Genomic DNA, 26,249 nt, shown 5'->3' with positions numbered 1-26,249 from the left:
TGCGGGTACTTGTTTGAGGAGAATGATGAACCAGCGGAACCGAAGCCTATTCGTCGTCCTCGAACCAGAGCAAATCCTTCTCGAAACCCTGACGAGGGACGTGATGAAGATTCTGACGATGATGATGACGAATCCTTCGGCCCATCATCGTTCACTGAGAAGAGGTTCACAAGGACCTATGACATCACCAGAGTTGCACCTGCTGCTCAACCTGTTGACAGTCAGTCATCGCCTTTGATGCTGCAAGAGCCCTGCCCAATGACTGAACCTCCGGCAGTAGAGACGACTGATGTGCCCTTGGAGAATTCATCTGAAGGACAGAACAGTGCTCTGATGCCGGTGGAAGATGTGTCTGAAGTCGATCCATTGGTAGAGGGTAATGCAGAAGAGCCAAGCACAACAGACCCCAGTGGTGAAAGCCATGAAGTTGCTGAAGAGTTGGCAGAAAATGATGATAACCACACTGAAAACCATACTGAAACCTCAGAGACTGACAGACAAGCAGCTGAAGAAAGTATGCGTAGGTCTGAACGGATGCGACGACCCCCAGGTCGTTTCAATTATCCCCAACTTGGAAAACCTTTGATTTCTTTTGCACAAACTATTTTAGAAAGCTTTAACAGTGTTCTTCACTCAATTCATGATTGTGATAATTTGCCAGTGATAATCCATATCTAGTAGCTGGCGCATGCAGGGACGCATGCTCATTCAGGAGGGGAGTGTGTAGCCCAGCTAAATAATAGTCATGTGCACTGCGCATGCGCAGGGAATCCTTTTTCATTTAGGAGATCCGTTGAATCTAGCCACGCAAACGAGTAGACACGAACTTGATAAAAGAAAAGTTAAACTAGAATTGAATTTAGTAAGATATTGATACATTTTCCTTTTTATTTTATAAGTAATTCTTTCTTCCCTGCTTTTTATGAGAAGAGAGTTAAGTTTGATTCGTTTTTGATGAAGGAAGAGCTTCGGTGAGTTTAAATATTTCATACTGTACAAACAAGTTCAAACTCATTGAGCATATAAAAAACCAGTCGAAGCATTTATTTTACAATCTTTTATTTCTCAAATGTATATAGTATTTTCATGTTTGGTATTTGTAAAGAGGTATAACTTGTTTGAAACCGTGCATTGAAATGGTATAGCTAACGTGGTTATGGTTAAGTGTTAGCTATTCATGACATTTCGTTAGGTAAGATAAAACATTCAACAGATATTCGACAGATATTCAACAGTATTGTGTATTGTATGTGTTGTTATGCATTTAACATGATTGAAAATGGGTTTATTACCGAATTATATGTATATACTGTCCATAGGGGTAAGGTTGGCCATGCAGGCTAATTGCACGTTTTTGGTTTAATTTAACTGCTGCGCGGCAGCAGAAAAGATAACCACCTTTTAGGGCAGTTCGGTTTTCTACCTGTAGATTTACATGATGTAAGAGTAAAGCTTTACGAAGATTTTGATATAGAATACTAACTTTGAATGTATTACACTGTTGTGTAGATTGGTTTCAAGTTTGGATTGAAGAAGACTCGGAAAAGATGGCGAGCTACCCAAGAGCTTCATATCACGCACATGCAGCATGTAACCTGTGGTAGCCTGGCCAGCTACCATATGGTTTCTTCAACGTCAGTTTGAACACGAACTTTGCAACATCGCGTGGACAGATAAGTTCAACCTTTCACACTGAAAAGGCGAATCCTTTTGCATACACCCACACGGACTGTTGATTGTGACTGATAATACAGTTTTTCCATACTGAATTGATACTGTTTTTCCACACTGATTTGTTAAATTGTATTTGATTGAGCATACTGAAGGGTTACACTGTTTTTTAAAGTGTATACTGAATTTTATATAGAGTGCATTTACTTTTATTGCTTTGTTTCAATTGAATGTACATTTTGGTGCATATTTACATGGTTTTGTTATTTTCTTTTCTTTAATATACATATACTACACATTTACACACACCCATTCATACACTGACTGCAACGTATTCACATCTTTTCAATTTTATATCAAGGAAACTGTACAAAATAAAGTGTTAACTATTTACAACTCTAGTTTTCTAGAATCTTCGTGAGTGTAGCTTCTTTTCACTAGTCCAGATAACACAGGTGCTACACACCTTTAAGAAATTGGCCCAGAGGAAGAAAAGTATCCCTAACATCTTGGTCACTTCCTTCATAGGCCTTCGATAACCTCTCTGGGCCTTAAACTAAACGTTACGCAAGAGAGAGCGAGAGAGACCAGAGAGCCCATGTCCACTGGGATCAGTGTTTTTCCAACACCTTTAATAATGATCATGGAGGAGCAGCCAAAGGAGATTTGTCACCACACTCATTAATACACACAAACAAATCTGTATCCACAGATTATGCTATTTTCAGTCAAAGGCATTAATATGTGCTAAAAGCATTACACAGACCAATGTCTTAATGAAGACCGTTGAGATGCTATCAGCAAACTGGCAACCATCAAAACATGATGCAATTATTACAGCTAATGTGTGTGTTGATCTATGTGTATGCTCTCTCTCTCACACACACACACATACACACACAGGGCCCTAATTTAATTGATGGCCAATATGGCCGGCAATATACAAAGTCCACTGCACATGACCTAAGGGTAATTTAATAACTAAATAATATCAAAATTAATATCAAAAATAAAACTTTAAATCAAACATTTGTTTAACTGAGAGAGTCCTGTTTTCTAGACCGACTGCACCGCCCAGTTTACAGAGATAAGACTCTTAATTTACTCTAGGTACTCAGGGTCTTAGTTTTGTGGGAGCAACACCACAGATTCATCCAGACAACAATTTCCGATTAAAAAAATATAATATTTCTTAGAAACTTGGTTTTCTAAAAGAAAACCATGACAGTTATTCAAGTCCATGTGTAGCAGTCTGTGGGCCACTGCCGAAAGGTGCAGAGTCCACAGTAGGTTTTCATACAAGTCTGTCGCATCCGCCCCACCACACACACACACACACACACACACACACCACACTGCACCGTAACTGGGCAGACAGGAGGGCCTGGCACGAGGCACACCACTACCTCCAGAGGGCAGTCTGACAACCCCAAGGACAGGCAGATGTCAGACAAGGGCCCAACCCCAACTACGCCCTCAGATTCAGGAAGTCTGGCTGTCCACCCGGATGTCCAGATGAGAGTGCTGTCCTTGTTTTAATGGCCCATGACACCTGGCACAGTGGTATCTCCTCCAGAACGGGCTCTTCGCACTAGAATAATTCAGTTTAAGATAATCCACAGAATGTACTGGACTCCCGTTTAACTGTACATGGTCAAGCTCACTACTGCCCCAGGGTGCTGGAAGTGTTCAGAAGAAGGCACATTTACTCATCTGTGAGCAGGCCCGGGGTGGGTAATCGGGAGAATCGGGAGCTTTCCCGGTGGGCCACTTCACTTCTGGGCCGGTCGAGAATTTAATTTTTTGACATTTGTCACGTTCGTTCATCTTCTCTTAAAGTAGGCTAAACACGTTTCACATTCTGATACCGCAGCCTCCGCATGGGTTGTACCATGCGAGGAAGTTCTCCCCTCCCAAATAGAGTTGGTTGGGTCCACAGCCCGTCTTTTCCAAAAAGTTTTCTCATTAGACTGCTGCTGGGCCAGCCCAAACGCAACGATACGAGGCAGGGAGGATGGATGGGAGGAAAAGGCCAGGAGGGGCTGAAAAAGCCAGATTGAAATAAAGAAAGGCATTGGAGGAGGATGCTGCCAAATGTGCCAAGTTTACCGATCTATTTTCAAGAGGTAAAAACACAAGTGCTAACTGGTAAAGAGAGGCATAGGCCTAATGATTAGCAACGTAAATATTCGGCTAGCATTGTAGCGTTGGTTAATATCGTTGTAGCTTTGTAAACCTATTCGCAAGCAAAATATTACATTTCATTGAAATATTAGCCTTTTTATATCACCCAATATATGGTAAAATGATTCCTGCTGAAAATGATGAGCACGAAATGTGCAATGAGGAGGCCATGACTACAGGGACAGGTAGAGAGGTTAACCAAATAAAATAAACAATATGAATTTAAGTTATTTAATGTAAGAAAGAGCAGTATATGACCGTGCTTGATGAAAGAAAAGAATGCCAGGGGAGATTTTAGATGATGCCAGTTGTCTCATCTGATGTTGCTTTTGAAGTGAAAGTCCATAATGTTATTCTGGACACTGGTAGCATGGATAGTAGGTTTTCAGCAAATGCAAAACTTGCCTCAGATTTAGGTTGTCTTGACCCTAAAAACATTCCTGAAATAAAGATAGATGGGCTCCCTAACTCAGCACTCCAGGAAATCAGCAAATGTCTGCTTACGTTTGATTACAGAGCTACTGTTAGCACATTACAAACTGAGCTGTCTAGCCTGGCATACCAGTGGGAGAGACTGAAAAAGTCCTCTCTTGAAGGTTGTACTGTCAGGGCATGTAGGCTAGTGAGATGGCACAGGAAGGTCAGGAGGATAGTGGCGGACTATATGGAAGAACCAGAGATGGAGCTTGAAAGCAGGACCTGTTCCTCCTGCAAAAACTGTGCCATTTGTGCCCATTTAATACTCTCACTGTACAACCTCCTCCCAGATGCTTATCATGTCATTAGGTAAGCATATAAGTTTGGGTTGACTTTGTCCATCACACAGGTTGCATGTGAGAGAAGCTTTCCAAACCCTAACATTTGTGAAGAATAGGTTTCGAAGCTCATTGAGTCAGGAGAACTTGGAGGATTTCATGTTAATGTGCACAGAAAAGGAAATCCTCATGTCTAGAAGCAGTGACACAGTTATAGATAAAGTGGCTGAAACCAGTGCAATGCTTAAGCAGTTACTGATGCTGTAGATGCTGTTGGTACTATTCCCAATGTAACTGTTTACTGTACTGTGAGTTGAACTGTAAACATTAGATCAATATCCTCATTGTTGAAGAGTGGGATAGGTTTCAAATGCTTTATTTATTTCCGCTTTTGTTAATTATCAACCTATCCTTGTGGAATAGCGGAATATTTTTTGTTGACTTCTCAGTTTAAGTGGATTATTATTTAACCTTTACATTATTTGTTGAACCATGGTATTGATTAAAAAAAAAAATCTGAATAGTAAGAGCTGAACTGTTGCTTCATTTATCCAATTTCCGCTACCATGGAAAAAGTGGGCCTGAAATTCCCGGGCTGAAAAGTGGCCCTACTCCGGCCCAGTCTGTGAGTCTGTGGATCCTTTTCCACGTGACCTGCATTCAACGAATAATATCTGTCTCCTTGGCTGAGCCTATGCAACAGTCCCGATGCGCGGCCACGAGAAAATTAACAAATCTCTTTTTGAGAGGACTCGTTACTCTAGTCCTTGTAAGGATTTGTTCAAAATGAACGAATTGTCCACGAACGACACATCACTACGGCGAAAATGGAAGAAACTATTGCTAAGCTTAAAAAGTTCTCAAGCGTGAAATGATCAATGTTGGAAGGCCAATGCCGGAGCTAAAAGGTATGCTTCACACGACGGGAAGATAACTCGCTCTTTTCAAACGGAGTGGTATACCGAAAAGAATACTTTAAAAAAAAAAAAAATACTTTAATTAAATTAAATTAAATACTTTTAATACTTTAAAAAAATACTTCCGAAAAGACTGGCTGTGTGGCTGTGCTACAAGAAACTGCCTTTACTGCTCTCCTGTGTGACAGAATCAGGATTTTGTGACTTGAAAAATCTGCCAAGAAGCCTAGGTAAACATGAAAGGTCAGGAACCCACATTTAAATCAAAATAGCTTTGAAAACTTCTGGAACCTCAAAAATAGATTTGGCTTTGGAATAACAGCGGAGATTAAAGGTTAGCATCCACAATGCTAAGGTAAAGGAAAACCGAGAGATTTTAAAAGACCTCATTAATGCAACCTGCTTCCTAGCTAAAAAGGAACTGGCATTTCGTGGCAACGATGAGAGTAGAAGTTCTTCTAATAGTGGGACCTATGTTGAACTACCGTAAATCCTCAAATAAAGACCAGGATTCAATTAGAGGCCAGGCTTCAGATAGTAGCCTGGGGCGTGGTCGATACAGACTTATAAAGGCCGGGCCCCGAATACAGGCCGGGGGTAAAAAAAAAAAAAAAAAAAAAAAGGAAGCCTATTTTACTGTAGCCTACCAGCATCAGTCCATCAGCACAAAGCAGATATCATAATTCAATTGAATGCATTTCATAAATACATGTTCTCCTGTTTATTGTTGTTGGCTAATTTCATGGGCTGTTTGCAATAAAATAGACATTTTCCAACGTAGGCCTACTAGGCCAATTTGTTATTGTTCATGAAGGCGTGTCTGGCAATTTGTTATTGTTTAGCCTAGTTGCACATCTCGTAGCCTACTGTTGTTCATCTTTAACGTTTTAGTTGGCTAGGCTACTTTTAAAAAAGACATCATGAAGCAGTACACTATGGCGCCAAGGCGAAAATATAAAACACAAAGAGAAGGTTTTGAAGTTTGCAGAAGAACATTCGGGAGAAAAGGCAGGATAGAAGTTTAATATAGACCCAAAACAAATTCAATACTGGAAGAAGCAGAAGAATGAATTCAATGCGGCCAAAAAGACCAGAGCCCGACTAGCAGGTAGAGATAGAAAAAAAGTTAGCCTGAATATGGAGACCAGCCTGGTCGAATGGATTTTTTCATTCCGCTATAGGCATCCTAGAGTAGACCAAGTGGTTGAGAAGCTGGTTCCCTACGTTGACTACGTTGGAAAAGTAATCGCCTCCCAAAAAAATTATGTATAGAGACATAATTGCCATGGACGAAACAGCAGTCTGGTTTGATATGCTGTCATCCACAACGGCCAAAAGCGTGGCTTTAAAAACTACAGGGCATGAGAAGTGCCATCTCATAGTGATCCTGGCTGCCAAGGCGGATGGTACCAAACTTAAGCCGCACATCGTTTTCAAAGGGGCTGTGTGTGAAGTGGCTCGATTGCAACAACAGAAAGTCAGCACTGTGATTGCAACTTCTGCGAATGGCTGGATTAACGACAGCACTTGAAATGGGTAGTCGCTGCCTGGGCGAAGCTGGGCAAGGACATGATCCGAAAGTCCTTCAAAGTTTGTGGACTGACACTGAAAGATGACGGGAGTGAAGATGATCTCATCCATTGCTTAAAAGCGGGACAGCTATGCGCCCCTGGTAGGGGCAGTCATTAAGCAGACGCAGGCGCAGTCATTAAGCAGACGCTTTTGTCCAAAGCGACGTACAAGGGAGAGAACAATCAAGCTAAGAGCAATAAAACCTGGTGTAACAATAAATACTGCTTTTTTTTTCTTTTCAAGGAATAGAAAAACGACATAGAAAGAAAAAGAAGTGCGGGACTGTCACTGCTTAAGTGCAAGTTAAGCCGAGGTGCCAGTTAGGAAGGGATGGACGCCCATGCTCTGGTAGTGCTAGGCAGGTCATTCCACCAACGTGGAACTACAACTGAGAATAGTCTGGATTGCCGTGCTTGCACAGGCAGCAGTGCTGGCAGCAGAGAACCGCACGCAAGTAGCCCAGGATGAGGAGAATGACGAGGAGGAGCTGCTTAATAATGAACTTGTTGTTCTCAATGATGAGGATGGGAAAGAGGGTGTGGATGGGGACGCCGAGTAGCTGTTGAGCTTTGGATGTAGACCTAGAAGTATTATGTTTAGATGTAGGCCTATTTTGCAAGGTCCATCTAGTTCGGAGTTTGTTTGCTCCATTTGACCGTAGCTTAATGGCTATGCCCATTCAGATGTTGCTTATGAATTTGGTAGGTGCGTAATATTAAAGACTAGGCCTAAGTCCTGGCCTTTTGGTTTAATTTGGGTTGTCTCCTGTTCGTTCTGTGATTGCTGTCCTTTGACGGGACCAGATGTTTGTTACATTGACACTGCAAATAATGCGCTACGCGATAAACTTTTCATTTGGCCGAGTGAGATTTTTGACTTGCTTGATTGTAATTGAGAACATTGGAAAATATCTGCAATTAACGATGTAGCTGAGACTGAGACTATGGTTTATTACTGATTCATTTCTAAATGGTTAGTCTACAGAAAGTTGATTAGCCATAGGTCTACCGGTTTCATTCTATCGGTAAATGGCTGCAGAAAGTGTTGAACGCATATGCAATGAATGATATTAGTCAATGTAACTATGCCCATTATCAAACAGAATACGGAACGATTTAATTGAAGCAGTCGGTAAGGTGATTAGAAAATATATAAACAATTAGATTAATGCAGCAACTTTTGTTGCAGGAGAAGAACACGAAACAACGGATGTCACACAAAAAAGCCCAGATCTTTGTCATTTTGCGTTATGTGGCTAAAAGTGAGGTGGCCTGTAAAGTGAGGGAGGCGTTTTGGGGATTTGATGATGTGAGTGATGTAAACTCTCTCTGTGTGTCTGAGTGCTAGCATGCCTGGCCAGACAGGAGATAGCGTTGAGGGTGGGCTATATGGGAGTTACTGGTAGGTGCTTGGTGGTCCTGATGTGCATGTGTGAAGACAGAAGTGCTGTGTGCTATTTGTTTGCGGCCAAACTGTCACGGAACGAACAGCTCAGACGAGGGGATTTACAGGAAGACAGGGTTTATTGATGGAACAGCCAGTGAGCAGGGGAATGGACACAATGCAGGGCGGACTAACAGGCAGATGATGAGACGCACACAGGAGGAGACTAGACTAACCTAAAGACAGGTCTAGGAAAGAGAGAACTAAACTACACAGAGTCACACTCTGGAATTACACAAAACACCGGGGAACACTAGCTGGGAGAAACAAATAAACTAACAACGTACATGGAATACTAAACTAACACAAAGAACCTTAACTGGGAACATTAACTAAAGATCTCACAAGCAGAGTGTCACTCTGGCTAATGTGCGTGAGGGCGCAGAGCAGATACACGGCTCAAAGACAGACAAGACAGTCACGTTAGACCTGGTGTCGTATGCCCAGCACTCTGGGTAATGTAGTCTTGGAAGCCTGGAGGCACGGAACTGGCTGAAGCGGAAGGAATCGAAACATCAAAAACAAAACAAAAACATCCCAATAGGGTGGGTGGGTGGGGCAACCGAACAGGGGCAGAATGTCTGGTGGACGACCGAACCGGGACGGAGTGTCTGGTGGCCGGTCGGGTTGCTCAGTAGAGGCAGCTGCGGGCTCAACAGGGGCAGAGGCAGCTGCCCTGTATGGAGCAGGAGTGGGGACAGCGGCTGTGGCCACAGGAGTAGCCGGAACAGCTGCTGCGGCAGGAGCAGCAGTAACAGCTGCGGAAGAAACAGGAGCAGCACCTGCGAGAGGTGCAGCAGCAGTAGCAGGAGCTTCCACTGCGGGAGCAGCATCAGCAGGAGGCGCAGCAGGCGCAGGAGGAGCAGGAGCTGCCACTGCAGGAGCAGCAGCAGCAGGAACAGGAGAAGCAGCAGGAGCCCGGCGAGGTGCAGGCCATAAAGGTGCAGGCATTAAAATGGCCTCCGTACTGTTAAATTAAACTTGAGTTAACCCTAGTGTTCACTTCACATATAGTTGGCATGATACTGCCGTAACTAAGAGGCCTATAAAATTAACAATACGTGCACAGAATTAAATCATTGATACATGGACTGTTTAGCCATTTGCATCACCATAAGCCTCTTTTGGTGTCGCCAATCTGTAAATACTACAATATTCATAATATTTGCAAATATTGTGCATACTTCACCTCGAAACATGAATGTTTTCCAGGAAAGTGTCGTTTCACAAGTATATTTTTCTGTCTAGAAAAGTGCCCAGCGTGATTTGAGTGTGTATGTAATGTTGTTACATGTGGCCCAACATAAGTATACTACATTTCCCATCAGAAAAACACTGTAATATGTGTATAGAATGTCCATACTTATTTAGAAATATATTTCTTTTCAGACACATCAATCAAGATTACATCATGTGTTTGTGTCTGTCGTTGTCATCAGGGAACCTATTCGTCTTGAGTGTAGGACATAAAATCTGCCACTTCAGAGCTTTCTACCTCAGAGAGTGTGCATCTCATGGACATCGCACACTACCCACACTCAGGTTTCAACACACCAAGGACCTGCATTGGGTGATTTTACTCTTCGTGGGAAACGTTTTGCCCGATGAAATGCTAGCCATTTTTATAAGACCAATGACTTTTAGCGTTGTGACTGAACTGAATTTCTGCTCTAATGCCACAGTGGGAAACGTTTGCCCGATGAAATGCTAGCGACTCATTTTTATAAGACCAATGAATTTCAGTGTTGTGACTGAACTGAATTTCTGCTCTAATGCCACATGTCAAGATATTGAGTGGACCCCTTCTTCTGTACTTATCTTTGCCTGTGTGGCAGTGCTGATCATTCTGACTGTGTGCGGAAACCTGCTGGTGATCATCTCCATCTCGCACTTCAAGCAGCTCCACACACCCACAAACTTCTTAATTCTTTCTCTTGCTACAGCTGACATGATGGTTGGTGTTACTGTCATGCCCATACATTTCATATCAATCAATATATGTGTGCATGTAACCAAGATAGTTTGCTATGTTTGCCTACTGTGTCCATCACACTTTACCTTTTTATCTATTTACAATGTCTCTCTTATATCTCTGGATCGTTGGTATGCCTTATGCTACCCACTGCAATATTCAATCAGAGTCACATCCAAATGTATGTCCATTGTCATCTGCTTGAAGTGGTTCATTTCATTTTTGTACAGCTTGACTTTTATTTATTTTAATGGAACTGCCACAACAGACATACTATGCCTGAGGGATTGCAGTGCAGTGGCAGAAGGAGTTTGGTCTGTCATAGACCTTTTGTTAGTGTTTGTCTTTCCGTGTTCTGTCATAATGGTTTCCTATGCAAAGATATTTGCTATTGCAAGAAAACATGCAGTAAGCATCCGGGCCTCAAGAGGGCAGCACATCCCCAGGAATAAGAAGTATGGAGAGCGTGTTCCTAAAGCTTCAGAGAGGAAAGCAGCCACCACACTTGGGATTCTTGTGATTGTGTTTGTCGCATGTTTATTGCCCTATTTCTTGTGTGTTGAACTGAGTCATTTAATTCCATATCCAATAATTGGACATGTGTTTGATGGAAGTCTTACTGTGTTGTACCTTAACTCCACAATTAATCCAATAATTTATGCTCTCTTCTACCCTTGGTTCAGAATATGTGCTAGAATCATCCTCATGTTTAGGATTTTCAATCCTGACTCTTCTCTAATCAATGTGCTTACAAAAAGCAGATAATACTGTGAATGATATTACATTGATGCTTATCAGCAGTTGCTACAGCAGATGTTTTTGGTTCATTGTATATTTGTATCATGTCTTAACTGTTAGGGAGCTGTAAATACATTAATACTGCTAATAAAAACAAATACTTCAATTACATTTTCCCATCGCCATATACATCTAAAGAGGCTTGTCAATACATGAATGAAACAGTTAGGAATCACTACAAAATGTAAACCCATTATGTGTGTAGCCTCTCTGCTTCCGTATCCACCTTCTGTATCTTTGCACCTACATACCCCCAAGTATCCCCAAGTCAGACATGAAACTGTTCCATTAAACCCTTTTTTGTTTCTTGATAATATATTTGCTGCATACTGTAGGTGGCAACTGTGTCACCAGGAATACATGAATGGCAAACTGTCTGTTTAGAAAGCATTTAAAATTTGCCTTAGGTGAGCAATCTGCATCAGTGACTGTCAGTCAGATATTAAAAAAAAAACTAATGTTGATGAAACATGGAGAGATATTAAAGGCACAATATGCAACAATTATGCTTCAGGATTAGGGTTAGGATAAGCAGTTTAACCTTAAAATAACAGCTTAAAAAAAATTGGGGCGCTACAATGACTTTTAATATGGAGAATTGCGTCCGTGCCAATGGCATAGCAGGGTCGATAGGCATATAACTGCCTTCTGTAGTTTTGCCTGCCGATGCCCGCCGACCTGACTTTGATTACCTTCTGCCGATCTAGTAAGTAGCTTATTTGCCGTCTTGCTTAGTCTTGTGTTGCACATGATTGATGTTTGACTGTGTAAGGACAGTCGTTGAGTAATTAGTTTGTCATAATGTCAAAATCAGCACATTTCAAGAGATTTCGTTAGTTTTAGCTGCTAGCATACCTCTAGCGAATAGCTATTAATCCTTAATGCACCTTTAAGAAATTGGCCCAGAGGAAGAAAAGTATCCCTAACATCTTGGTCACTTCCTTCATAGGCCTTCGATAACCTCTCTGGGCCTTAAACTAAACGTTACACAAGAGAGAGCGAGAGAGACCAGAGAGCCCATGTCCACTGGGATCAGTGTTTTTCCAACACCTTTAATAATGATCATGGAGGAGCAGCCAAAGGAGATGTCACCACACTCATTAATACACACAAACAAATCTGTATCCACAGATTATGCTATTTTCAGTCAAAGGCATTAATATGTGCTAAACGCATTACACAGACCAATGTCTTAATGAAGACCGTTGAGATGCTATCAGCAAACTGGCAACCATCAAAACATGATGCAATTATTACAGCTAATGTGTGTGTTGATCTATGTGTATGCTCTCTCTCTCACACACACACACATACACACATACACACACAGGGCCCTAATTTAATTGATGGCCAATATGGCCGGCAATATACAAAGTCCACTGCACATGACCTAAGGGTAATTTAATAACTTCAAAAATAAAACTTTAAATCAAACATTTGTTTAACTGAGAGAGTCCTGTTTTCTAGACCGACTGCACCGCCCAGTTTACAGAGATGGGACTCTTAATTTACTCTAGGTACTCAGGGTCTTAGTTTTGTGGGAGCAACACCACAGATTCATCCAGACAACAATTTCCGATTAAAAAAATATAATATTTCTTACAAACTTGGTTTTCTAAAAGAAAACCATGACAGTTATTCAAGTCCATGTGTAGCAGTCTGTGGGCCACTGCCGAAAGGTGCAGAGTCCACAGTAGGTTTTCATACAAGTCTGTCGCATCCGCCCCACCACACACACACACACACACACACACACACACACACACACACCACACTGTACCGCAACTGGGCAGACAGGAGGGCCTGGCACGAGGCACACCACTACCTCCAGAGGGCAGTCTGACAACCCCAAGGACAGGCAGATGTCAGACAAGGGCCCAACCCCAACTACGCCCTCAGATTCAGGAAGTCTGGCTGTCCACCCGGATGTCCAGATGAGAGTGCTGTCCTTGTTTTAATGGCCCATGACACCTGGCACAGTGGTATCTCCTCCAGAACGGGCTCTTCGCACTAGAATAATTCAGTTTAAGATAATCCACAGAATGTACTGGACTCCCGTTTAACTGTACATGGTCAAGCTCACTACTGCCCCAGGGTGCTGGAAGTGTTCAGAAGAAGGCACATTTACTCATCTGTGAGCAGGCCCGGGGTGGGTAATCGGGAGAATCGGGAGCTTTCCCGGTGGGCCACTTCACTTCTGGGCCGGTCGAGAATTTAATTTTTTGACATTTGTCACGTTCGTTCATCTTCTCTTAAAGTAGGCTAAACACGTTTCACATTCTGATACCGCAGCCTCCGCATGGGTTGTACCATGCGAGGAAGTTCTCCCCTCCCAAATAGAGTTGGTTGGGTCCACAGCCCGTCTTTTCCAAAAAGTTTTCTCATTAGACTGCTGCTGGGCCGGCCCAAACGCAACGATACGAGGCAGGGAGGATGGATGGGAGGAAAAGGCCAGGAGGGGCTGAAAAAGCCAGATTGAAATAAAGAAAGGCATTGGAGGAGGATGCTGCCAAATGTGCCAAGTTTACCGATCTATTTTCAAGAGGTAAAAACACAAGTGGCAACTGGTAAAGAGAGGCATAGGCCTAATGATTAGCAACGTAAATATTCGGCTAGCATTGTAGCGTTGGTTAATATCGTTGTAGCGTTGTAAACCTATTCGCAAGCAAAATATTACATTTCATTGAAATATTAGCCTTTTTATATCACCCAATATATGGTAAAATGATTCCTGCTGAAAATGATGAGCACGAAATGTGCAATGAGGAGGCCATGACTACAGGGACAGGTAGAGAGGTTAACCAAATAAAATAAACAATATGAATTTAAGTTATTTAATGTAAGAAAGAGCAGTATATGACCGTGCTTGATGAAAGAAAAGAATGCCAGGGGAGATTTTAGATGATGCCAGTTCTTCTGATGTTGCTTTTGAAGTGAAAGTCCATAATGTTATTCTGGACACTGATAGCATGGATAGTAGGTTTTCAGCTAATGCAAAACTTGCCTCAGATTTAGCTTGTCTTGACCCTAAAAACATTCCTGAAATAAAGATAGATGGGCTCCCTAACTCAGCACTCCAGGAAATCAGCAAATGTCTGCTTACGTTTGATTACAGAGCTACTGTTAGCACATTACAAACTGAGCTGTCTAGCCTGGCATACCAGTGGGAGAGACTGAAAAAGTTCTCTCTTGAAGGTTGTACTGTCAGGGCATGTAGGCTAGTGAGATGGCACAGGAAGGTCAGGAGGATAGTGGCGGACTATATGGAAGAACCAGAGATGGAGCTTGAAAGCAGGACCTGTTCCTCCTGCAAAAACTGTGCCATTTGTGCCCAATTAATACTCTCACTGTACAACCTCCTCCCAGATGCTTATCATGTCATTAGGTAAGCATATAAGTTTGGGTTGACTTTGTCCATCACACAGGTTGCATGTGAGAGAAGCTTTCCAAACCCTAACATTTGTGAAGAATAGGTTTCGAAGCTCATTGAGTCAGGAGAACTTGGAGGATTTCATGTTAATGTGCACAGAAAAGGAAATTCTCATGTCTAGAAGCAGTGACACAGTTATAGATAAAGTGGCTGAAACCAGTGCAATGCTTAAGCAGTTACTGATGCTGTAGATGCTGTTGGTACTATTCCCAATGTAACTGTTTACTGTACTGTGAGTTGAACTGTAAACATTAGATCAATATCCTCATTGTTGAAGAGTGGGATAGGTTTCAAATGCTTTATTTATTTCCGCTTTTGTTAATTATCAACCTATCCTTGTGGAATAGCGGAATATTTTTTGTTGACTTCTCAGTTTAAGTGGATTATTATTTAACCTTTACATTATTTGTTGAACCATGGTATTGATTAAAAAAAAAATCAGAATAGTAAGAGCTGAACTGTTGCTTCATTTATCCAATTTCCGCTACCATGGAAAAAGTGGGCCTGAAATTCCCGGGCTGAAAAGTGGCCCTACTCCGGCCCAGTCTGTGAGTCTGTGGATCCTTTTCCACGTGACCTGCATTCAACGAATAATATCTGTTTCCTTGGCTGAGCCTATGCAACAGTTCCGATGCGCGGCCACGAGAAAATTAACAAATCTCTTTTTGAGAGGACTCGTTACTCTAGTCCTTGTAAGGATTTGTTCAAAATGAACGAATTGTCCACGAACGACACATCACTACGGCGAAAATGGAAGAAACTATTGCTAAGCTTAAAAAGTTCTCAAGCGTGAAATGATCAATGATGGAAGGCCAATGCCGGAGCTAAAAGGTATGCTTCACACGACGGGACAGAAGATAACTCGCTCTTTTCAAACGGAGTGGTATACCGAAAAGAATACTTAAAAAAAAAAAAAAATACTTTAATTAAATTAAATTAAATACTTTTAATACTTTAAAAAAATACTTCCGAAAAGACTGGCTGTGTGGCTGTGCTACAAGAAACTGCCTTTACTGCTTTCCTGTGTGACAGAATCAGGATTTTGTGACTTGAAAAATCTGCCAAGAAGCCTAGGTAAACATGAAAGGTCAGGAACCCACATTTAAATCAAAATAGCTTTGAAAACTTCTGGAACCTCAAAAATAGATTTGGCTTTGGAATAACAGCGGAGATTGAAGGTTAGCATCCACAATGCTAAGGTAAAGGAAAACCGAGAGATTTTAAAAGACCTCATTAATGCAACCTGCTTCCTAGCTAAAAAGGAACTGGCATTTCGTGGCAACGATGAGAGTAGAAGTTCTTCTAATAGTGGGACCTATGTTGAACTACCGTAAATCCTCAAATAAAGACCAGGATTCAATTAGAGGCCAGGCTTCAGATAGTAGCCTGGGGCGTGGTCGATACAGACTTATAAAGGCCGGGCCCCGAATACAGGCCGGGGGTAAAAAAAAAAAAAAAAAAAAGGAAGCCTATTTTACTGTAGCCTACCAGCATCAGTCCATCAGCACAAAGCAGATATCATAATTCAATTGAATGCATTTCATAAATACATGTTCTCCTGTTTATTGTTGTTGGCTAATTTCATGGGCTGTTTGCAATAAAATAGACATTTTCCAACGTAGGCCTACTAGGCCAATTTGTTATTAGTGTGCTTGCCCGAAGGGAAGCACAGTATTGTTATCGTCAAGTTTTCTTTATTAGTGTGCTTGCCCGAAGGGAAGCACACTATTGTTCTTCGTTTTTTACTATTTTTTTTATTCTAGTAGTTTTTCTTGCAGCTAACTACTCCTCGCCCGATTGAGATAGAGACGCCGTTCAAACACCAAAACGTCCGGCCCGATCCGGTGCAAGCTGCTATGACTTTTCGTGGCGGTACTCCTTGCCACTCCTTTTTTATTCCTCTTTTTCCATCACCTTTTTTCTCCATAGACTTGCATGGCAGAACTTTGAGGCATTATGACATCATAATAGGCTCATTAAACTGGCTTGCACCTGTGATTCACTGACAACTCTCACTGACACCTGCGCACGGTTCCTCTTCTCTCTCTGTCCCTCTCCATTCAACTGTATAACTAGGAATATTAAGAGACACCTTCCATACCAGGGCTCTACTCACTCATGCATACTCACTCATGTTTACTCACTCGTGCATACTCACTCATGCATACTCACTCGTGCATACTTACTCATGCATACTCACTCATGTTTACTCACTCATGTTTACTCACTCATGCGTACTCACTCATGCGTACTCACTCATGTTTACTCACTCATGCATACTCACTCATGCATACTCACTCATGTTTACTCACTCATGTTTACTCACTCATGCATACTCACTCATGCATACTCACTCATGCATACTCACTCATGCATACTCACTCGTGCATACTCACTCATGTTTACTCACTCATGCATACTCACTCATGCATACTCATTTGTGCATACTCATTTGTGCATGCTCATCCAGCAGGGAGAGCTGGAGAGCTGACACCTGCCCCAATTCCAAGGCACTTGTTCTCTCGGTCATGGCCGCAACAGAGCAAGCACACTCTCGCAGTTCGTTCACGAAACGCATTCTAGTTAGTGTGCTTGCCCGAAGGGAAGCACAGTATTGTTATCGTCAAGTTTTCTTTATTCCGTACGTTTTTCTTGCAGCTAACTCCTCCTCGCCCGATTGAGCTAGAGACGCCATTCAAACACCAAAACGTCCGGCCCGATCCGGTGCAAGCTGCTATGACTTTTCGTGGCGGTACCCCATGCCACTCCTTTTTTATCCCTCTTTTTCATCCCCTTTTTTCTCCATAGACTTGCATGGCAGAGCTCCCTGCCATTATGACATCATAATAGGGTCATTAAACTGGCTTGCAGCTGTGCTTCTCACTGACACCTCCGCTCGCCAAATCCAAGGAACCGCATTTTCTCTGTCCCTCTCAATTCAACTTTGAAAAAGAATAAGAGGAACCGTATTTCTCTGTCCCTCTCAATTCAACTTTGAGAAAGAATAAGAGTAACTACAGTTTCTAACCTAGCTACCGTATTTCCACTTCGTTAAGGTGAGTTGAATGGCAGCATTTTCAGTGTACTGACTGAAATTTTAATGGAAACTGATAGTTAGCCGTAGCAGCTAACATATAAATTAACGTTACGTTAACGTTGGAGACGACATTTTCCGTAATTCAAGTTGTGAAGTAAACCTTTGAAGTAATTCATGAATTTAGTTGTGTGGATATAGTGACCTAAGGCTTGTATTCCCACTACGGTAACGTTAGCTGTGTTAAGCAGAGCTATCCTAGCTGTGTTAAGCAGCTGTAACATCTGAGTACGGGGCTAAAGGCTAACTAACACTACGTAACGGGAGTATCCACTGCCAGTTTCAGCTAGCCGTAACGGGGGATCATTTTCCTTAATTCAAGTTGTTAAGTAAACCTGTGAAGTAATTCATGAATTTAGTTGTGTGGTCAAGTGAGCTAAGGCTTGTATTCCTACTACGGTAACGTGAGCTATCCTAGCTGTGCGGGGCTATGCAAAGGTTGCTTATACTGAAAGAATGGTTAACTTGTTGTGGCCGATAGCGTGAGTTAACATTAACCCGTGTCCTGGGAGTAATGATTCATGAGAGACCTTGAATCATTAGGTTAACTGAAAAACGTTTGAGGATGTAGCTGTTGTAGTGTGCTCAGTTTTCGAAAACTAGACTGAAACTAAGAAGGATAACTATGACTAAATGTGACTAAAACTAATATGCACTGAATCTAAAATAGCTGCTGAATCTAAAATAGCTGCCAAAATGAACACTGAGATGTATTAATTTTGGCAGCTATTTTAGATTCAGTCTTAAGACAAAAATGCATATTAGTTTTAGTCACATTTAGTCATAGTTATCCTTCTTAGTTTCAGAAGAGGTTTTTCATGGTTGCTAGCTCTAATCAGATGTACTATAGGCTTATAAGAGAAGACTAACTTTTTATGCCAACAAACACCAATAACTAGAACTAATTTGACAGACTATAAACCAATGTGATACACGTGCTCTCTAGCTATACAGTAAAAGTGTTGCTTACGTTTGATACTAGACCTACAGTCTAACTCTAACTGCATTAAGTCTAACATATAGGCCTATCTTACAATAAACTTTAAGTAAAGCTGGCTATGTAACCGCATTCATTCCAATATTGTTGCAGAGATGTTTCCTTTTACCAAGATAGCAATTTCAACAATTCACTTAGCTCAGTAAGTCAGTATAACGAAACTCTGAGATACCCTCATATGTCTAAACGTCAGTGGAGCCAAAATATAATGGTTGAGCTTGGTTGCTTGCTAAAATATATTGGAAGAAGGCCCCACTACACTGATTGAGTAGATGTAAATACATGTTAATTCATAGGCACTTGTTCTCTCTGTCACAGAGCAAGCACACTCTCGCAGTTCGTTCACGAAACGCATTCTAGTTTATTTATTTATTCCGTACGTTTTTCTTGCAGCTAACTACTCCTCGCCCGATTGAGCTAGAGACGCCATTCAAACACCAAAACGTCCGGCCCGATCCGGTGCAAGCTGCTATGACTTTTCGTGGCGGTACCCCATGCCACTCCTTTTTTATCCCTCTTTTTCATCCCCTTTTTTCTCCATAGACTTGCATGGCAGAGGTCTCTGCCATTATGACATCATAATAGGGTCATTAAACTGGCTTGCAGCTGTGCTTCTCACTGACACCTCCGCCAAATCTAAGGAACCGCATTTTCTCTGTCCCTCTCAATTCAACTTTGAAAAAGAATAAGAGGAACCGTATTTCTCTGTCCCTCTCAATTCAACTTTGAGAAAGAACTAGAAAATGCATTTCCTGAAGGAAATACCAGTGCATGAAATGCAAAGGTTAAGAAAGGAAGAAGAAAAGAAAGAAGAGTGAAAGAAGGAAAGAAGAAAGGAAAGAAGAGTGGAAGAAGGAAAGACAAAAGGAAAGAAGAGTGAAGAAAGGAAAGAAGAGCGGAAGAAGGAAAGAAGAGTGAAAGAAGGAAAGAAGAAAAGAAAGAAGAGTGAAGAAAGGAAAGAAGAGTGGAAGAAGGAAAGAAGAAAAGAAAGAAGAGTGAAATAATGAAAGAAGAAAGGAAAGAAGAGTGAAGGAAGGAAAGAAGAGTGGAAGAAGGAAATAAGAAAAGAAAGAAGAGTGAAAGAAGGAAAGAACAAAGGAAAGAAGAGTGAAAGAAGAAAATAAGAAAGGAAAGAAGAGTGGAAGAAGGAAAGAAGAGTGAACAAGAGTGGCTCTGGATGAAGAGATAAAGAGAGAGTGAAAATATTGAAAAAAGGAGATAAAAATGGAGTGAAGAAGAGAGATTGAGTGTGAGAGAAAGTTGACTGAGAGAGAAAGATGGAGAGATGGAGAGAAAAAAAAGTAGAGAATGGATGGTGTCTTAATGTTCCTAGTTACAGTTAAATTGAGAGGGACAGAGAGAGTAGAGGTTCCTTTGATTTGGTGCAGCTGTCAGTGAAGCACAGGTGCAAGCCAGTTTAAAGACCCTATTATGATGTCATAATGGCCCAATGTAAGTCAATGGGAGACATTTATATTTGTTTTTCTTTAATATCTTAAAAAGTATAAAGTTTAGAAAAGTGAAAAATACATAGCATAAGTGTCGTTTACAAGACCTACGCGTCAAAGTTTGAATGAAGTTTCTACGTTAAGCGGTTCGGGCTGAATTAATCGCAGAAAAAGGTAACAAGAATAAGAAGAAGAAGAAGAAGAAGAAGCCTAGGAATAACAATACAGGGCATTTCATGCACTGTAATAAGAGTAACTACAGTTTCTAACCTAGCTACCGTATTTCCACTTCGTTAAGGTGAGTTGAATGGCAGCATTTTCAGTGTACTGACTGAAATTTTAATGGAAACTGATAGTTAGCCGTAGCAGCTAACATATAAATTAACGTTACGTTAACGTTGGAGACGACATTTTCCGTAATTCAAGTTGTGAAGTAAACCTTTGAAGTAATTCATGAATTTAGTTGTGTGGATATAGTGAACTAAGGCTTGTATTCCCACTAAGGCTTGTATTCGTGGCGGTACCCCATGCCACTCCTTTTTTATCCCTCTTTTTCATCCCCTTTTTTCTCCATAGACTTGCATGGCAGAGGTCTCTGCCATTATGACATCATAATAGGGTCATTAAACTGGCTTGCAGCTGTGCTTCTCACTGACACCTCCGCCAAATCTAAGGAACCGCATTTTCTCTGTCCCTCTCAATTCAACTTTGAAAAAGAATAAGAGGAACCGTATTTCTCTGTCCCTCTCAATTCAACTTTGAGAAAGAACTAGAAAATGCATTTCCTGAAGGAAATACCAGTGCATGAAATGCAAAGGTTAAGAAAGGAAGAAGAAAAGAAAGAAGAGTGAAAGAAGGAAAGAAGAAAGGAAAGAAGAGTGGAAGAAGGAAAGACAAAAGGAAAGAAGAGTGAAGAAAGGAGAGAAGAGCGGAAGAAGGAAAGAAGAGTGAAAGAAGGAAAGAAGAAAAGAAAGAAGAGTGAAGAAAGGAAAGAAGAGTGGAAGAAGGAAAGAAGAAAAGAAAGAAGAGTGAAATAATGAAAGAAGAAAGGAAAGAAGAGTGAAGGAAGGAAAGAAGAGTGGAAGAAGGAAATAAGAAAAGAAAGAAGAGTGAAAGAAGGAAAGAACAAAGGAAAGAAGAGTGAAAGAAGAAAATAAGAAAGGAAAGAAGAGTGGAAGAAGGAAAGAAGAGTGAACAAGAGTGGCTCTGGATGAAGAGATAAAGAGAGAGTGAAAATATTGAAAAAAGGAGATAAAAATGGAGTGAAGAAGAGAGATTGAGTGTGAGAGAAAGTTGACTGAGAGAGAAAGATGGAGAGATGGAGAGAAAAAAAAGTAGAGAATGGATGGTGTCTTAATGTTCCTAGTTACAGTTAAATTGAGAGGGACAGAGAGAGTAGAGGTTCCTTTGATTTGGTGCAGCTGTCAGTGAAGCACAGGTGCAAGCCAGTTTAAAGACCCTATTATGATGTCATAATGGCCCAATGTAAGTCAATGGGAGACATTTATATTTGTTTTTCTTTAATATCTTAAAAAGTATAAAGTTTAGAAAAGTGAAAAATACATAGCATAAGTGTCGTTTACAAGACCTACGCGTCAAAGTTTGAATGAAGTTTCTACGTTAAGCGGTTCGGGCTGAATTAATCGCAGAAAAAGGTAACAAGAATAAGAAGAAGAAGAAGAAGAAGAAGAAGCCTAGGAATAACAATACAGGGCATTTCATGCACTGTAATAAGAGTAACTACAGTTTCTAACCTAGCTACCGTATTTCCACTTCGTTAAGGTGAGTTGAATGGCAGCATTTTCAGTGTACTGACTGAAATTTTAATGGAAACTGATAGTTAGCCGTAGCAGCTAACATATAAATTAACGTTACGTTAACGTTGGAGACGACATTTTCCGTAATTCAAGTTGTGAAGTAAACCTTTGAAGTAATTCATGAATTTAGTTGTGTGGATATAGTGAACTAAGGCTTGTATTCCCACTACGGTAACGTTAGCTGTGTTAAGCAGAGCTATCCTAGCTGTGTTAAGCAGCTGTAACATCTGAGTACGGGGCTAAAGGCTAACTAACACTACGTAACGGGAGTATCCACTGGCAGTTTCAGCTAGCCGTAACGGGGGATCATTTTCCTTAATTCAAGTTGTTAAGTAAACCTGTGAAGTAATTCATGAATTTAGTTGTGTGGTCAAGTGAGCTAAGGCTTGTATTCCTACTACGGTAACGTGAGCTATCCTAGCTGTGCGGGGCTATGCAAAGGTTGCTTATACTGAAAGAATGGTTAACTTGTTGTGGCCGATAGCGTGAGTTAACATTAACCCGTGTCCTGGGAGTAATGATTCATGAGAGACCTTGAATCATTAGGTTAACTGAAAAACGTTTGAGGATGTAGCTGTTGTAGTGTGCTCAGTTTTCGAAAACTAGACTGAAACTAAGAAGGATAACTATGACTAAATGTGACTAAAACTAATATGCACTGAATCTAACATAGCTGCCAAAATGAACACTGAGATGTATTAATTTTGGCAGCTATTTTAGATTCAGTCTGAAGACAAAAATGCATATTAGTTTTAGTCACATTTAGTCATAGTTATCCTTCTTAGTTTCAGAAGAGGTTTTTCATGGTTGCTAGCTCTAATCAGATGTACTATAGGCTTATAAGAGAAGACTAACTTTTTATGCCAACGAACACCAATAACTAGAACTAATTTGACAGACTATAAACCAATGTGATACACGTGCTCTCTAGCTATACAGTAAAAGTGTTGCTTACGTTTGATACTAGACCTACAGTCTAACTCTAACTGCATTAAGTCTAACATATAGGCCTATCTTACAATAAACTTTAAGTAAAGCTGGCTATGTAACCGCATTCATTCCAATATTGTTGCAGAGATGTTTCCTTTTACCAAGATAGCAATTTCAACAATTCACTTAGCTCAGTAAGTCAGTATAACGAAACTCTGAGATACCCTCATATGTCTAAACGTCAGTGGAGCCAAAATATAATGGTTGAGCTTGGTGGCTTGCTAAAATATATTGGAAGAAGGCCCCACTACACTGATTGAGTAGATGTAAATACATGTTAATTCATAGGCACTTGTTCTCTCTGTCACAGAGCAAGCACACTCTCGCAGTTCGTTCACGAAACGCATTCTAGTTTATTCCGTACGTTTTTCTTGCAGCTAACTACTCCTCGCCCGATTGAGCTAGAGACGCCATTCCAACACCAAAACGTCCGGCCCGATCCGGTGCAAGCTGCTATGACTTTTCGTGGCGATACTCTTTGCCACTCCTTTTTTATTCCTTTTTTTCATCCCCTTTTTCTCTCATTGACTAACATGGGGAAGGTTGAGCCATTGTGACGTCACCCACTAAGGCGAAGCTCTGTATTCTCCTGTAACGGCAGTTGACGGCCAGCGACGACCAGCATACAATCATGGATATAAACACTAGAAATGCTGTTGCTGAACTTCATCTACACACCTGATTTAATTCTTTAAGCCTTATTGGACATATTTTTATCTTAAAAGCTATATATATTTGTATTTAACTATTTTGAGAAATGATAACGTTATTACGTGATGTGCCTTCGCTGCAGAACAGGATGGTATAAGTAAGGGATAATGTATAGAACGCAGGTCCTTATCGGAAAATAAGTCCCGACAGGGTGAACCGGACACCGACGCGAAGCGGAGGTGTCTTGCTTCGCCCTGAAGGGACTTATTTTCCGATAAGGACCTGCGTTCTATACATTATCCCGCTTATTATACGGCAACTTGCCAAAACAAAAAAATAACTTAACACAGTGTGTCTTTTTACAATGTATTTGTTACTATATGTAGTGTTAAAAAGCAGAGAAATAGTTCGCTAAAGACGTTGAACTTCAAAGACGTTGAACATTCTTTAGAACACAGCTGCTCAACCGTCCGCTGAAACTCCATTGATAAGTTACCGGACTCAATACTTTCGGAATGATACGAAAGACCTATATCAGAAGCACAAAACCCGTTGCCATTGACAGCACAGCGGTCATTATATGCAGGTCATTATATGAAAATAAGTACCTGCGAACGTTGGGGATGGCCCATTCAAATCAACGGGGCTTTTTGGAACGTTCTGAAGAGCCGTATAATAAGAGAAAGAGAGCGGAGATTCTCCTAACTAGCTGGCTAATGTAGCCATCCCATTTAAGCTATTCATATTACCGCTAAGCTATTTGTGACATTGGTAATTATACAGTATAATTTGTTACATTTCACTCTCAATTTTTCCCGCTACAAACTGCTTAGTATTCCACTTTGTAGCCTTCTCTAATCACTCGATTACCTCAGCCAGCCAGATTGGCAAAATGACAGCACCGAGAGGTCCACGTATGTTTACCCTGGAGAGAGCAGTAGTGCTTTGCCAAATTGAGCCAGAGATTTTCGAGTCGAATGACAACGAAACTAATGTAAGTTGTAAAATGAATGTTGATGGATAACAACCTAAATCTGAGCCATAGTTGCCAACTCTGGCATCTACAACATTTCTGATTAGCTAATAGCATACACATAGCCTCTTACTCTATAAAACATTAAAGCAAATATGGCGATTATTATTTACCTTATCTGCTGGTAACCATAGAAGATCGTGAAGTAGGCCTACTAGTGATTTGAGTCCAAGCCCATATGTATTGTAGATGAGGTAATCCACTTGGTGCTAACAAGCACATCAAAACTCCAGTCAAAACGATGGTCTGTCGACAACGCAGATTTCGCTAATATGTTTATCCTACTTGTAACTTGTTGGTTGCTAGAAAGCTCTCTGAACATATGACCGGTCTTACTATACTGTTAGTACACAGAGTATTCCTATTTTATGGACTGCATGGCTTATGAACAAAGCTCATGTAAAGTGACATTTCTAGTAACGTAATCTTGGAATGTGGCCTGGCTCACGTCGCTGTCATTCTTCCACACTGTCAGTGGACGAGCGTTGGCTCACTGTAGATTCACTTTGTTTGCGTTATTTCAGTGTAGTATTTATTTATATTGTAATACTCCAGACAGTCTTGGTCAAACTTGTGGGAAACTTCCCGTGCTTTATTGTTCCAACAAGCATATAACAACCGAGTTGCTGTTTCAGCCACAACTCACGCTTTAACTCGAAATAGACAGCACCAACTTACTAACTATCATCTTCACTCTCACACCTGCACACGCACACACTCACGCGCACACACTTAACTCCACCCCCTAAATCTCCCTAAAAGGCACACAACATTTCAGGAAACCTAACAGGCACAGAACACAATATCACAGGATATTACACTGCCCCCTCCTTTATGAAGCCCCTCGCCCTCGAGGGGTCAAACAAAAGTCATTCAACCGTGGCGGTCTCCGCCGCTGTCTCTGTGGCCTGCGCGTGTCTGGTCCCGTCCCACCTTGCAGTGCTACAGGGGGGTGAGCGGGGACTGCTGATGGGGTGTCAGGGACATTAAGGCTGGGGGACATCTGAGAAGGGGAGGCCAAGGAATTTGAATCTGCAGAGGGCCCGGGGTTTGCCTGTGAACTAGGCCCCTGCTCAAACAGTGGGATGGCGTTCCCTCTGTATGGCGCTAATCTGTCCCGGTGGAGAACTACTCTCCTACCCCTAGGGGGAACCTGTACCCTATAGACCACCTCACCCACCCGCTCGATGACCCTACAAGGCCCGTCCCAGTGGCAGTCTAGCTTGGGGCACCGCCCTTTCTTACGCTTAGGAGTATAAACCCAGACCAACTCCCCGGCCTGGAAGTCTCTTCCCTTACTCCTAACATCATAGTTCCGTTTCTGCCTCATGGCGGCCTTCTCCAGCTGGTCCCTGGCAAAGGCATGGGCATTTTCTAGGCGATCCTGAAGCTTTCGAGCGTACTCCGGGCCTGGTGGATGTTCAGAGTCCGGTGGCCTACCAAATGCCAGCTCTGCAGGTGTCCGAATCTCTCTGGC

At 41.5% G+C, this 26,249-nt stretch overlaps 1 protein-coding gene across 1 annotated transcript; it reads left to right on the top strand.

Moving 5' to 3' along the window:
- Positions 1-10,274: 10,274 nt before the first annotated feature.
- LOC308382445 (trace amine-associated receptor 13c-like) lies at positions 10,275-11,279 on the top strand (the record flags this gene model as incomplete). Its single annotated transcript, XM_080860173.1, has 1 exon — positions 10,275-11,279. The coding sequence occupies one exon, from the start codon at positions 10,275-10,277 to the stop codon at positions 11,277-11,279; it is 1,005 nt and encodes a 334-aa protein (XP_080716299.1).
- Positions 11,280-26,249: the final 14,970 nt, after the last annotated feature.

The sequence above is a fragment of the Sprattus sprattus genome, assembly GCF_963457725.1.
Source record: "Sprattus sprattus genome assembly, chromosome: 2".
Lineage (NCBI taxonomy): Eukaryota > Metazoa > Chordata > Actinopteri > Clupeiformes > Clupeidae > Sprattus > Sprattus sprattus.
Note: the sequence above shows the minus strand (reverse complement) of the source record. Positions and strands in the feature narration are given on the sequence as shown.